This window comes from Theobroma cacao, chromosome 8 (genome assembly GCF_000208745.1).
Source record: "Theobroma cacao cultivar B97-61/B2 chromosome 8, Criollo_cocoa_genome_V2, whole genome shotgun sequence".
Classification (NCBI taxonomy): Eukaryota; Viridiplantae; Streptophyta; class Magnoliopsida; order Malvales; family Malvaceae; genus Theobroma; species Theobroma cacao.
This window is the reverse complement of record NC_030857.1, coordinates 18,352,561-18,365,915: the sequence shown is the minus strand read 5'-3', so window position 1 is coordinate 18,365,915 and position 13,355 is coordinate 18,352,561. Positions and strand designations below refer to the sequence as shown.

The window sequence follows — 13,355 nt, the reverse complement described above, 5'->3', positions numbered from 1 at the left end:
ATATAAAAGAAAATTCAAATTAAATAATATAAGTTCAAATTTTACTATTGACAAAATCTAATATTTTCAGTAAACATATAAGAAAAAAAATCATGTATTCAAAAATATTGACCTTTCTGTGAAAAAAAAAATGCTTAAGACACCTGATCAAATTTTAAATAAATGCTTGATCCCAAAAAAAAAAAAAAAAAAACAGAACCACAACGAGCAACCTCACCTGAGACACCGAAACCTATTTATTAACCTCAAGACAAGCGTTTTTCCTCAAGCACAATTAAGATAAAGAAAACTTCAGAAAAATATATTAACATGGGCAGACTTTTAAATATTTTTATGTATAATCCGATGGATGCCTGGTGCCTGGAAACATGTGGCTGATATTTATTGACTGAATGCCATGTTTGAGGTTAGGTACTTACTTTGGAATTTTTTTTTACCCAGTCAATAACGTAGACTTCCAAGAAGAAACTTAGGAGCACACGTTTTCTTCTATAAATTGTCAAAAATTTCTAATCCCAGAGATCACAGAAGACAACAGGAGGTGACCTGACGAACACATACTTAGAGAGAAAAAAGAAAAGTTTGAGAGAACAGTAATGGGTTTATTGAAGCAAGATTTAGTCTTATCGTTGCTAGGGGTTTTGTTTCTAAGTTCCCTGCTCCTTTGCAGGGCAGACGTCCACTACTATGAGTTCTTTGTAAGTGCTTGTTTACTCCAACTGATTATGCATCAGGTTTTTCTAATAATAGTAGTATATGACTCCAAGAATCATGGCAAAGCTCCTGAGAGTGAAGATTAGCAGTGATTGAAAGATTGAGATTTAATCTAGCTTGCGTCTTTGGTTGCAGGTACGAGAGACGAACTTTACAAGCCTGTGTAACACCACCAAGTCGATGTTGGTCGTAAATGACAGTTATCCTGGGCCGGAGATTCGGGTTCACAGACAGGACATTGTGTATGTTAATGTCCACAATCAAGGGAACTATGGCCTTACCATTCATTGGTAATTACCAATCCGCTCTCTCTCTCTCTCTCTCTCTTACTTCTTGCTTTCATTAAATATTGATTCATTGAAAATTACTTTGATAGGCACGGTGTGAAACAACCAAGAAATCCATGGTCAGATGGCCCCGAATTCGTAACGCAGTGCCCGATTCAACCAGGAACAAACTTCACTTATGAAGTTATACTGTCTGATGAAATAGGAACCTTGTGGTGGCATGCCCACAGTGATTGGACTCGTGGCTCCGTCCATGGTGCCTTTGTCATTTTACCTGCTGAGAATGAAACTTATCCATTTCCTACGCCTGATGCAGATCAAACAATCATTCTTCGTATGGATTTATATCTTGTCAAATTTGTTTTTTTCATAATTGACTAAATGGATGGTCATGAAATTATACGAATAAGAACATTCCTCATCGTTTGTCTTATTTAGATTATATGAGAATATTAATCTTGTTTCTTTACTCTATTGACAGAATCATGGTATAATAGAGACTACAAAGAACTTATTGATGAAGCAACTTCAAACGGTACGGCTGTAGCACCAGCAGATGCTTACGCTATCAATGGGCATTTAGGAGACACATACGCATGTGCCAATGGTACGTATGCCAATCATTAATAGAAGTTCTTCTAGCGCTCAAATCAGGAAAAGTTACTCCTTAATTTGAACTTTCTTGCTGTTATTTTTGTTTCTAAATTGACCTTCTCGTAGTCACAATTCACATGACCTGCTGCAGAAACTTTATTCCGTATGCAAGTTGATTACCAGAAGACATACCTTCTCCGCATAATCAATGCTGCAATGAATGAACAGAAATTCTTTGCCATCGCAAACCACAGCCTCTCGGTCGTTGCACAAGATGCTTCCTACGTTCAAATTTTTACAAACGACTATATAATGATAAGCCCGGGGCAAACCATGGATGTTTTGGTCTTTGCAAACCAAAACATGGGCCAGTATTACATGGCTACTAGGCCTTTCTCTGATAGCGGTGCTCCACCTCGCAATAATATCACGAGGGGTGTTTTCCAATATACAAACAGTGTTAGTGGATTGAATGCTTCCTTAGTAACGCTGCCCGCAATGACTGATTTAGATGCTGCAGCTAACTTCACCAGACGAATTAAAAATTCAAACGTCACACAAAATCCGCCAATGAAAGTACCGATGGATATCGATAGGCGTGTCTACATTGCAATTGCCTCAAATAATTTACCTTGCGATAATTGTCCTATTCTGCCGACTCGATTAGCTGCAAGTTTGAACAACGTTAGTTTTGATTTTCCACAAATTGACATTCTCCAAGCATACTACAACAGGTATATGGATAGCATTTGTATTACATTTAATTATTACAATTTGTTGTTTGGAGCTATTGCCATTGTGGCCTTTCTATCTTTTCTATTTCATTACTAAAGCTAATAATTATCATTTTTCTTATGACAGGAGTATCAGTGGTGTTTTCACCGAAGACTTTCCCCTTCAGCCACCCGAGTTCTATAACTTCACTGGAGACTTGACTGGTTTGAATCCGAATGCTGATCTAGGGACAAAGGCCATTGTGCTAAATTACGGTGAAGCAGTTGAGATTGTTCTCCAAACAACCAGTACTGGTCCTGCCGGAAGTCATCCAATCCATTTGCACGGTTTCAGTTTCTATTGGGTCGGGACTGGCTCGGGAAATTTCAATAATGTCACCGATCCTAGCTCTTACAACTTGGTTGATCCACCACTAATTAACACTGTCCATGTTCCTCTTAGAGGATGGGTTGCCGTCAGATTTTTTGCAACTAATCCCGGTAAGTTCTGAATTAAATGAAGGAAAGAGAACTCTTCCTCCTCCTTTTGCAAGTCAGAGAGTGAGTTATTGATACGAATGACGTATATATTTTTGCAGGGGTATGGTTTATGCACTGTCATTTCGAAAGGCATAGTAGCTGGGGTATGGACACTGTTTTCATTGTGAAGAATGGAACCACCGTTGACACAAGCATCCTTCCGCCGCCTGCCTCTGGCATGCCTCGTTGTTCCGGAACCTAGAAGTAGGATAACCTATGTCGTGTTGTGCTCTATATTTTTAACAAGTGAATGGAAAAAAATTATTTGAAATACTTTCAATAAGATTGTTTCTTGGAAATGTAACCTTGTAGTTCATATGCCATTTATGTAATCCTTTGAAGAAAGAATAAGAATACATGTTTGAATTCTTCTTAGTTTGACCTTGTTATGTCATGATTTTGTTCAATTGGAGTATGGCTTTCTGGACTTTTGAGACGACAATAAACAAAGATCTTTCGCTCCTTTTGCCTCTTTTTTTTAGGGAACTTTTTATCATGGTAAATTCTTCCATTTTTTTCAATAAAATTTACGGTCTTGACTGAGAAAAGATAAAAATTAACTCTTACATCTTATAATCTCTCTTTCTCTCTAAATTAAAAAAAATATCAATTATTTGGTTCTTTCTATTTTTCACTTTTCATACTAAACACAAAGAATGAAAAATATATCTTTCTTTCTTTCTCTTTTCCTTTACTCACCCCTTTTTTTTTTTTTTTAGTTTTCGAATTTTTCTTCCTTGTCATTAACAATAAAATTTTTGAAAATTAATGAATAAAACATTTTTTTCTTTTCATCTGTCTCCCCTCTATCTCTCTGCACCTCTTTCTTTTCTTCCAAAGTCTTTCCCTTTCCTTCGCCGCACTTCTCCTCTCTAAAACCTCTTTCTTTTCTTTTCTACTTCCTTCATTCATTGCTTTTCCCAATTAAGCTAATTTTGCTCGTAAAAATCTCACCTTTTTAATCTCATCTTCTTTCCCCCAAGAAACTAGGGTTTCGTCAAATGTTACCCCTTTTGGTACAAAAACAGGGCACTCGATTCTCAAATCTCTGTTTTTTTTAATTATTATTACACGATTTAAGATTTCTTTTGTAGGACTTGATTGTTCATTGATTTGATTCTTGCTGGCATGTTAATGACACTGAACCTATTTCAATCATAATATTTTTTTTATTGGATTGATATGGTTAGTTGTGTGTTTTTTAATCTCATTTTTTATTTTGTGTGATGATTTAGGCAAACAGGCACACCATTGTTTTGATTCAAACTTCGCAAAATAGAGCACCTAGAACGTTTGTGGATTATGATTCTATCAGTCAAAGCTATGGACAGTATGCTTTTTGTTTATTGTTGCTTATATTATCTTTGTTTTTGTTGTTGCTCATATTATGATTTTATCAGTCAAGCTATGAATAGGGGTTTGGAGGTGGAAAACAAAGCAATTAAAATTGAGCTTTATGATAGGATACATATACATTTCATACATTTTATAGAGTTCCTATTGCATTAGTTTTCTTGAAAATAGTTTCTATTGCAGGCAATGGTCTATACCTTTTGGAAGTTGGCTTGTGGAGTTGAGAATGATCTTTAGATTTGATTGTGCATATGTCTTTTTTTCTCAAGAATGTATGTCCAAAATTGTTTATATTTCTGAGTTGCATTAAGAGGAAATGAATTAGTGTGGTTTTAATATGATGCACTAGATGGAATCCCTTCTCTTCTTCCCTTCCATCATTTAAAAGATTTGACAATTTTAACAGTATATATTATTTGCCGTGTGCAGTTATACGTGAACTATATGAAAGGAAACTTAAAAAGCTCAACCCAGCAACTCAAAGCATAACGTATGACGTTGGTGTTCTTTACAATTTTATTGATGGCCTTGCAGATATGATTGCCCTCGTGTATTACTCTCTCTCTCTCTCTTCCTCTGCCTTTTTCTAGTATGTTATATTGTAGATATAAGTGCCATGTATTGTCTGTTATATTGCATGTTTACTGAGTCATGTGTCAATCAAGTGTTACGATAACTGTCTTTCAAAGGCATGAATTTGTCATGTAAAACCTTGCCTTAAGGAATAAGTATGTGTTTTCAGTCCATGAGTTACGATGGATTATTTCTTTTTCTGTTGAAACCCAGATTGGTTCGTGAATGAGTTTTGTCCAACTTATAACAATAGATATGCCTTATAACAATGAAGGGATGATTGCTCTTGGAGGCTTCTTGGCATTAACCCTGTTTGCCTACCTTTGAAGACTCGCGGGGGTTTTGACTGGAATGATTCATTTGTTCGATTAGGGAGTTTGTCAATCTGGGCCACACAGGCTACTCACCTTTTTTCACTCTGGTTGAGTTTTACTTGTATTAGACTTTTGTTTAGGGGTTTTTTTTAGAACTCTGCTTGTTTTTTGAGATTATACATGTTGAGATGCCGCCAAGTGCTCCTTGAGTAGCTGCTACTTTTGTAATTGTACAGAACAAGCTCTTCTCAAGATAGCTTTATGCTAACAGGAGTCTCCACGTTTGAGACTCCCCATGGCATTACAGCTTATCTATAATAAAAACTCATCTTTCAAACAAAAAAAGATATGCCTTATTGCTATTAATTTATATTTTAGAGAGATAATTAGAGGGTTTTTTTTTGGTTTTGTTTTTGCTTTCTTGCTTTGGAGACGGCAGTTACAGTTCCTCTTTGTACTTCATCGCAAAAGAACTTGTTTTTATCTATTTAGGAGAACTTACATTAGTGGCCATAGGTTAATTTGTCAATTTGTCTTCATTTTGAGTATTGTTGTGACTGCAACCTTTTTTATATGCTTGCTGAATATAAGTAGGCATTGTTGCAACTATGTAATAGCATGATATGTCTTCTTCTCTAGTCAGTATTAGAGTATTACACTCAAATTTTTCTTATTTCATCTGGTCTTCTCTCTGTAATTTTTAAGGCACAAACACTAAATATGCTATTCTTGAGGAGTCGTAGAAGTTTTCTTGTTGAATTATTTGATACATATGACTTGAATTTGAAAATATGGTGATTTACTGAATGCTGGGATATTGATGTCGAATGATATAAATAGTGCCAATTCATTTACCACTTTATGGAAAAAGTTCCACTATCTTGAACGTCCTGATCCCATGATTGTTTGTTGTGGACAATTAAGATTACTGTGGTGGAATATCTAAATACTTATCAAAGATCTTGAAATTGATTGATTTTGCAGTCAAAAGGGACAATTCAAATGGATGCCTTTTCACCATGTGATAAAAGATTGTGATTTTAGGAGGACATTCACAAGGCCTTGGAGTCATTGAAGAGTGGACATCAAAAGGGAAGCTTTTATTTTCTATTGCAACTATTTTTTATTTTCTTTCAATTCTCAAGTTTAGTTACTTAATTATAACAATTTACAGCTTAATCAATCATCATTGATTAGTTGCCAAGAAATGGAACAAATAATCAAACACCAAATATTTGATAATATATCTGTAAATCAGATTTGTAAGGTTAGTTACTTGCAATCACTTTAAGAGTTTTTACAATTTTGAGGTGCTAATTTGTCATATGATTTATGATTTATGATTGCATTTTTATTTTTTTTTAAATGGTGGAAGTCAATGCTCCTCAACTTCTCTTTGAAGAATAAAAGCACAACTTTGAACAAATGAGCCTAACAAGATACTTGGAAGAATTGATTCCAAATGCTACTGTCACGACCCGGAACCTTCTTCAGGCTCATGACAATCGTCGCGACGTCCCGATTGACACTCATTATCCAAAATGTCAATCGGAACCCCGCAAGGTTTACATATCAGTTTTTTTCCTTTTCTGTAAGCAATCGTTGTTAAATATCGAGTTTTTAGAGAATATACACTATTTTAGATAAAAAACAATCAAAAAAATTTTTTGCCACACATGGGTATTTTGGTTATTTTTTTTCAAAAATTTTGAAACTGGTTAAAACGTAATATGCAAATACAAAACACATAATTCATATTCAAAATGAGTTTAAAAGTTTAAAATCTTTATTTAAAACGAAATTACAGTTATTTGAATATAATAAGAAAATAAAAGAAATATTAAGGGAAATATTTTATTTTTTTATAAAACAATATTTATAGAGTTATATGTGAATAATTTTTATAGCGTAAAAGCTAAATAAATTTATACATATTGAAATACAGTAAGTCAAAATATTTAATTTAATTTATAATAACAAGAGAGCTCCCGAATAAACAAAAGTAAAGAGAACTGTGAACCTACGGTTTGAAAAATGTAGATCCAATGGTAGTTCTCGATGAAATCAGCTATCTACAGTCTATACTGAACTTGAAATGGGTGGAAAGGAGGGTGGTGAGATTATAAAATTTTAATGAGTAAACAGACATTATTATAAATATCTAAAGGCGAGTAAAATAGAGGTAAGTTTAAACAATAAATTTCAACCTATTTCATAATGTTTTCAATTTATTTTTTAAACCATAAAATATTTGTAATTTACCAAAACAGTTGTTAAGGCTTATGTCTTTTATTAAAACAAGACTCAAGTCAAAACTAATCTTTGGGGATACCTTGACCAAGGCATCTAACCGAGTTCACCAAGGGTGTCAAAATATTCACACGTGAAACATATTTTTATTTTTAAAACAAGTCGTTCATTGGCGTTGGTCGAGTTACACATTCACGTGGGGGTTCGACGTGAAGTGAGCTCTAATACTATCCCGGGAGTTACCCTCATCGCCTCTACAACCGGAGTAATTATATAACTGGGTTTATCGTGCCCCTCTAATAGGCAGTCCATGAAAACCCGTCACTGCAGTGACTAACCCACCAATTTTAATAAAATTTCGACAATATAACGTGGCTTTTATTTATTTATCCAGCCTGCATAGTAAAACAACTTACATAAATTTCCCAATGCATTCACAAAATATAGCCACATATACTCATTTCTCATAAGCCATTCCTAGGAAAATATATATTTTTCAAGTCAATTTGTAGCCTCCAATTACTCAATTTCATAATCAATACAATATATTTTTATTTGTCACATTTATTCCTAAAACATCAAAAATCTCGTTTTAATCTCGTTCTCATTTCATAAAATATATAAAGGGTATTTAAAAATAAATTCTAGATAATTTACAATAATAATAAGTTTACTCACCGTTTGTATAAACTAAAAGCTTTTTAAGCGTCCCGATCACTACTCGTTGGGTACGATTTTTTTGCCTTTTTCGAAAGGCTCTCTTCCTAGATACATTACAAAAATTTACACAATTTATCACATTGATGCTAAATCACTATATAATTAACTTAAATTCTATACTAATGCATGGTATGAAATGCAATAGCCTAAAATAGCTTAAATGAGGTATTAATCTATTTTTGGCACTTTGCCCGATAAATTGCTAACGCACTCCATTTTAGCTCTAAATCATCCCATTCTCTCTTCAACATTTCTAACCATTAAATATCAGTCAATAATCTTCTAAAAACAACAAAATCAGCTCGCTCCCTTCCTTGGAAAATTCGACCAAAAATGGGACATTAACTCGGTAAATTTTTTACTTTATTTTTCCATCATATTTAATCATTTTTCATCATTTTCTCTTCATTTCTCTTAGAATAAATTTCAGATCATCATCATTGTACCTCATTGCAGATTCAGCCAAGGGTGGGTATTGTAAAAATTTAATGATTCCTTACGCAATTTAATTTCTAAATACATTTAACTAATTAAAACTATCAATTTAACTAAAAATCAAAACCTAAAAATTTCAATTTCTCTCCCCTAGAATTTCATCCAGCCCTTGATATCACTTTTTGATCTCTCTCCTCAAGCATGCTAAATGGAAATAAAGGCATAGGAAAGGTAGAAATCAAGTTAAAATCGAAAAATCTTACCGTTAAACGCGTAAACAGGCGAAAAACGTGAATTTCCCTTTGAATTTTCTTGTTTCTCTTTGGTTTTTCTTTTTTCCTTCATTTCCTCTCTATTTCCTCTCTTGTTCTTCCTTATGGCCGGCCAGCACTTAAAATGAGGTTTAAATGGGCTGATTTTTTATTAAAATAATATTATTTCATTAAAAAATGTCATGTGTCACTTTCCCATTGGTCCATTTTTAAAATTTCATCCATTTGTTTTCAAATTTTCACCATACATTTATCCCACATATCCATAGCTTAGATAAAATTCTCAGACTTATCCAAAGTGTAGGTGGAGTAATTTTTAAAATTTACACTTTTGCCCCTGTAAAAGTGAAAAATTATATTTTTGTCCAAAAAATTGAAAAATTACCCATAGACATATTTTTCATCCCTTATACTCATACCATTCTCCAATTTGTCAAATTTGATCTAAATTCTCTCAAAATCTCAAAATTTGTCCGCGGGTGGTAAAATTACGATTTTGCCCTTACACTCCAGAAATCACCAGAATTAAACTTTTTCACTCACTATCATTAAATTATACTCCAAATAGTTAATCTTGGTAAAAAATTTTACTCCTTGATCAAATTATTATCTTAGGTGGCAAAATGACGACTTTTACCCCTGAACATTAAAATTTTCAATTTTACCCCTAATGAACCCTCGAACTCCGAGCAATCATTTTTAGTCATTCCTTGACTATAAAATATTAAATTTCATCCTACAATTCCTATTTGAACTAGTTCGAGGTTAAATCAATTTAAGTGTACCGTTAGGTACAATATCGGGTTTCGTCTATTCTTAGGTGCTTTTCTAGCGTAATAACATGCTACTCAGTGCATGTATGTCATGACATGTGTTTATAGGGTCAAGTTTTATAGCTACTCTTGATGAATCATATAAGTCATTTTATGTTAATTAATTGATTGTTCATGGCTGGACATATTAAGAATTTTGTGCTGCTTTTTGAATTATTATTTAATTAAAATTCTTAAAGTGTTGCATAATTTATACATGTATGGAGTTTTGGTTTTTTTTTAATTTTTATTTTAGAAAAGCAATAATTCTAGAAGTTTAAAACTAATGGCAATGTGATGTTAAAACTCGGAGTTAGGGTCTCTTATGTGTAAGCTGAATTTATAGGATATCTAGTATAGTTACTCTAGAATAATTGAGATAGCATGCATTCAAGCTATATTTGATTCATAGGAGGCCTTATCGTAGATGTTAAAACATAAGACACCTTTTTTGCTTTCCAATCTCCAATGTTAAACTATGCATCATTTGAAACTTGTGTAGTACCATGCTAGAAGAGAGTTAGATATGAAAGAGAACAAATAATGAATCTTTTATAATTTTAGCAGTTTTCTATGGTCTTTTTTTTCTCCATTTTTTACTTTGTTTTCAAATCAAATCAAATCAAATCAAAGAGCACAAATAAATTTTGTTAGTTGGTCAGTGAGTATGCTTTGTCTCATATTACATTATGAATTACTTGCAAATTAATATTATCTTGCAAATTAATCTTTACAGGTAAGGAAGGCTGGGAACTGCAATGTCAGATGGTTTTATTAGGTTGGAGAAGGGACAAACAAATATATACAAAGAGGAATTGGAGAGAAAAAGAGAGAAAGAGAGATTACCCCATATTGTACACGTTGTAAAGACCTTGAGGGTCCATGTTCCAAGTTGGAAATGGTTTTTGAGACATTTGACTTTTGAGGCATTAGTTGCTGCAATTTGATTTTAGAGGCACTTTATGGTTTGTGAGCATTTTGTTTCTATCATAAAACTTATTGCATATAAGAAGGTTATATGTGTCTCTAATTTATAGCTTTTAGCTGCACATTTTATATGCTACCATATGATTTAAGATTGCAGTCATATAGTATACAACTGCACTTTAATTTTGCTGTTGAATCTCATAAATAAGTGCAGCCATACTTTTCCATACATTGGCTAAGGCTGCACTTAGAAAATGTGCAACCTTAACCTAAGGCTGCACATTTTTCACTAATAGCTGCAGGATTTTTTTGCACCAAAGGTGAAAAATATTGTAGTGATTGTTCAACTTAAAGGGATATCAAGATAATTTTTACTTGTTGAATTTAGTGATTTTTTTAAATGATTTTTATAATTGATTTAGAGTTATAATGTGTTAATTAATTATTTTTTTAAATAAATAAATTAGAGTTTAACTTTTAGTTGATTTAGGGTTATAATGTGATAACCACTAAAGGTAAATGAAAAAAATGGTAAAAGTAATTAACTAACATCAACTTAATATCAAATTAAAATTCCAACACAAGTTGTGACAAAATTTTTTTAAAATTTTTCCAAAGTTTTTCCAACACTAATACTACCCCATAGTCACAACTTAAGGAAAGATTTTTTTATCACAATTGGTGGTCAAATTGACATATTGCCCACCCCATTAGGTTTCAATGCTAACTAACAAAAGAATTACTTCCTTGTTGAGCAACAAGGCGTTTTGGTTCAACAATCCTTTTTCTCTCTCTTTCTCTCAACAAAAAGAAAATCTCCATACCAAATTCTTCACTTTTTCTCTCTCTTAGGGTTTAAGCAACACACTCTCTTAAGAATTCAATAAGATTTAAGTTCGAATGCCTATGGAAGAATAAGAAAATGAGGTGAAAGGTTTTGAGGAAAAGTGAAATATTTTAATTTTTAATTTTAATGGAAGAAGAAGAGAGCAGAAGATTGAGCTAGAGAGAGATAAAAAAGAAAACAATAAAAAAAGTTATGAGGGAGTTGAAGAGAGAGAAAAAGTGATTTTTATGTTTTTATTTAATTAATTATTAATAACTTTTTAATATTTACGTTTAACTAAAAATTTTTTAATTTTATCTCGTTAATGAGGTGGCAACATTTGGTGAGTTGACAATATATAGCTTCTATACACTGTTAATGTATCAAATATAAATCCTTTATATATTTATTAATTTTTTTAAAGTTAAGCTCACAAGTGAATATCATGATATAGTTTTCAAATTACTAAATATTTCCAATGTTTATTTATTTATTATTATTTTTTATTTTTATATTTTTGTTGGTTTTATTATTACCATAAAAATGAAATAATAAATAAAGAGAAACAAACAAACTAAAAATAAAAATAAAAATAAAAACCAAAATATAATGATAAAGAAAAGAGAAAATAAGCCCATACCTTCTTTATGTGAACTAGGTTTACCCTCTTTTAGAGCTTGCTATTTCGAATAGACCATAGGCTAAGATTGGACTAAAATTGACCTCAATCAAAGCAAACTACAGTCCAACCAACCAATCAAGCTATGGCATCAACATAAAACTACAATCTAACCAAGCAACCAAGCTATGGCGCAAATTGATTATTATTTTTTTATTTTGATTTGAACGGTGTCGTTTAGTACTCTCACTATATAAACCTAAAATAAAACCCTAGCTCCATTTTTACTAAAGCTTTTCTCTCTTTAGTGGCGCAACACCTTTTCTCTCTTCTTTCCCCTTTCATCGATTGGAAACCCTTAGATTTTTCTAAAACCAATCCCTTACCACTAAAAGTAAAGTTTTTTGCCTATCGAAAGCATTTCTTTCTCTATTTTTTTCCCTCTCCATTCTCTCCGTTGACTCTTGGTTGATGGATGGGTATTTATACCCATTTTTGTGTCAATCTTGGATTAGATTCTCTGAACTTCTTTAATGCTGTTGTTTATGATTGTTACAAGAATCTTTTCACCTCAAGAACCGTCTACCATGGCCGGGTAATTGATCTTAAAATCTTAAGAGAGTTTGGTGTCCTTTATATTGAGAACTTTAGAAATTTAGGCTGGCATGAATATTTGAGTTTGAACATCCCTGTGTTTGAAAAGTTGGTTAGAGTTTTCTATAGCAATGCAAATGTAAATTATAGGGATGAGAATGATGCACTTCATACTTATAATAATGCTTTCACCACTTACATCATGGGTAGATTAATCAACATAACTCCTAAGCTGATTGAGGATGTGTTTGGACTTCATAGTGCACTTGGTGCATTGACTTACATTAGTGATAATCTAGTAGTGCAAGATTTAGAGAGAGAGCTTTATGTGAACAATATTGGTGCTCTTGAGTCAATTACTAGGCTGTCCATGATGGATAGAATTTTGCACTTGATTATTAGTTAGACTTTAAGGCTAGTACTTGGTAACTCTATGATATAGAGTTTTTTGGTTTTAATTTTGGTTAACAATTTGCCATGTTCTTGAGTTTTATTTTAAATTTTTAGCTGTTTTAGCTATTTATTTTAAAATAAGTAAATTATGTTGGGTCAATTGAATTTAGATTATTTTAGGCTAAGTTAGTTGTTGATTTTTCTAAGTATGGCCGTTATTAATTAAATTGTGCTTTTGTAGGTGTGTTATGATAAAGGATTTTAATTGAAGTAGGAGAGTGCATTCTAGGTGCAGACTTTCATTGCACACGTTCTGGTATTTCAAGTATATCTTCCACTATAGAGGTCCAAATGATGTGATTCTTAGACCCTTGGAAACATAAGAGACAAATTTAAAAGTTTTATGTTTACTATGTCTC

General features: G+C 32.5%; 1 protein-coding gene and 1 long non-coding RNA gene across 3 annotated transcripts; both read left to right on the top strand.

Annotated features, from left to right (window-relative positions):
- Positions 513-3,225, top strand: LOC18507119 (putative laccase-9). The gene is made up of 7 exons (XM_018126083.1): positions 513-698; positions 850-1,004; positions 1,091-1,335; positions 1,483-1,608; positions 1,747-2,329; positions 2,457-2,809; positions 2,908-3,225. The coding sequence occupies exons 1-7, from the start codon at positions 597-599 to the stop codon at positions 3,048-3,050; spliced, it is 1,707 nt and encodes a 568-aa protein (XP_017981572.1). The 5' UTR covers positions 513-596; the 3' UTR covers positions 3,051-3,225.
- Positions 3,633-6,391, top strand: LOC18507118. 2 transcript variants are annotated; one of them, XR_001929094.1, is made up of 4 exons: positions 3,633-3,864; positions 4,084-4,178; positions 4,631-4,751; positions 6,073-6,391. It is a non-coding gene; the product is annotated as an uncharacterized LOC18507118 (long non-coding RNA). The 2 variants fall into 2 exon arrangements; XR_001929095.1 differs by lacking the exon at positions 4,084-4,178.

What these genes read in the sequence shown, in the direction of transcription:
- LOC18507119 (XM_018126083.1), top strand. Translation starts at nt 597, where the DNA reads ATGGGTTTATTGAAGCAAGATTTAGTCTTATCGTTGCTAGGGGTTTTG. An exon ending in TCCACTACTATGAGTTCTTT is followed by an intron (nt 699 to 849) that starts GTAAGTGCTTGT and finishes CTTTGGTTGCAG; the next exon opens with GTACGAGAGACGAACTTTAC. An exon ending in CTCCAAGCATACTACAACAG is followed by an intron (nt 2,330 to 2,456) that starts GTATATGGATAG and finishes TTCTTATGACAG; the next exon opens with GAGTATCAGTGGTGTTTTCA.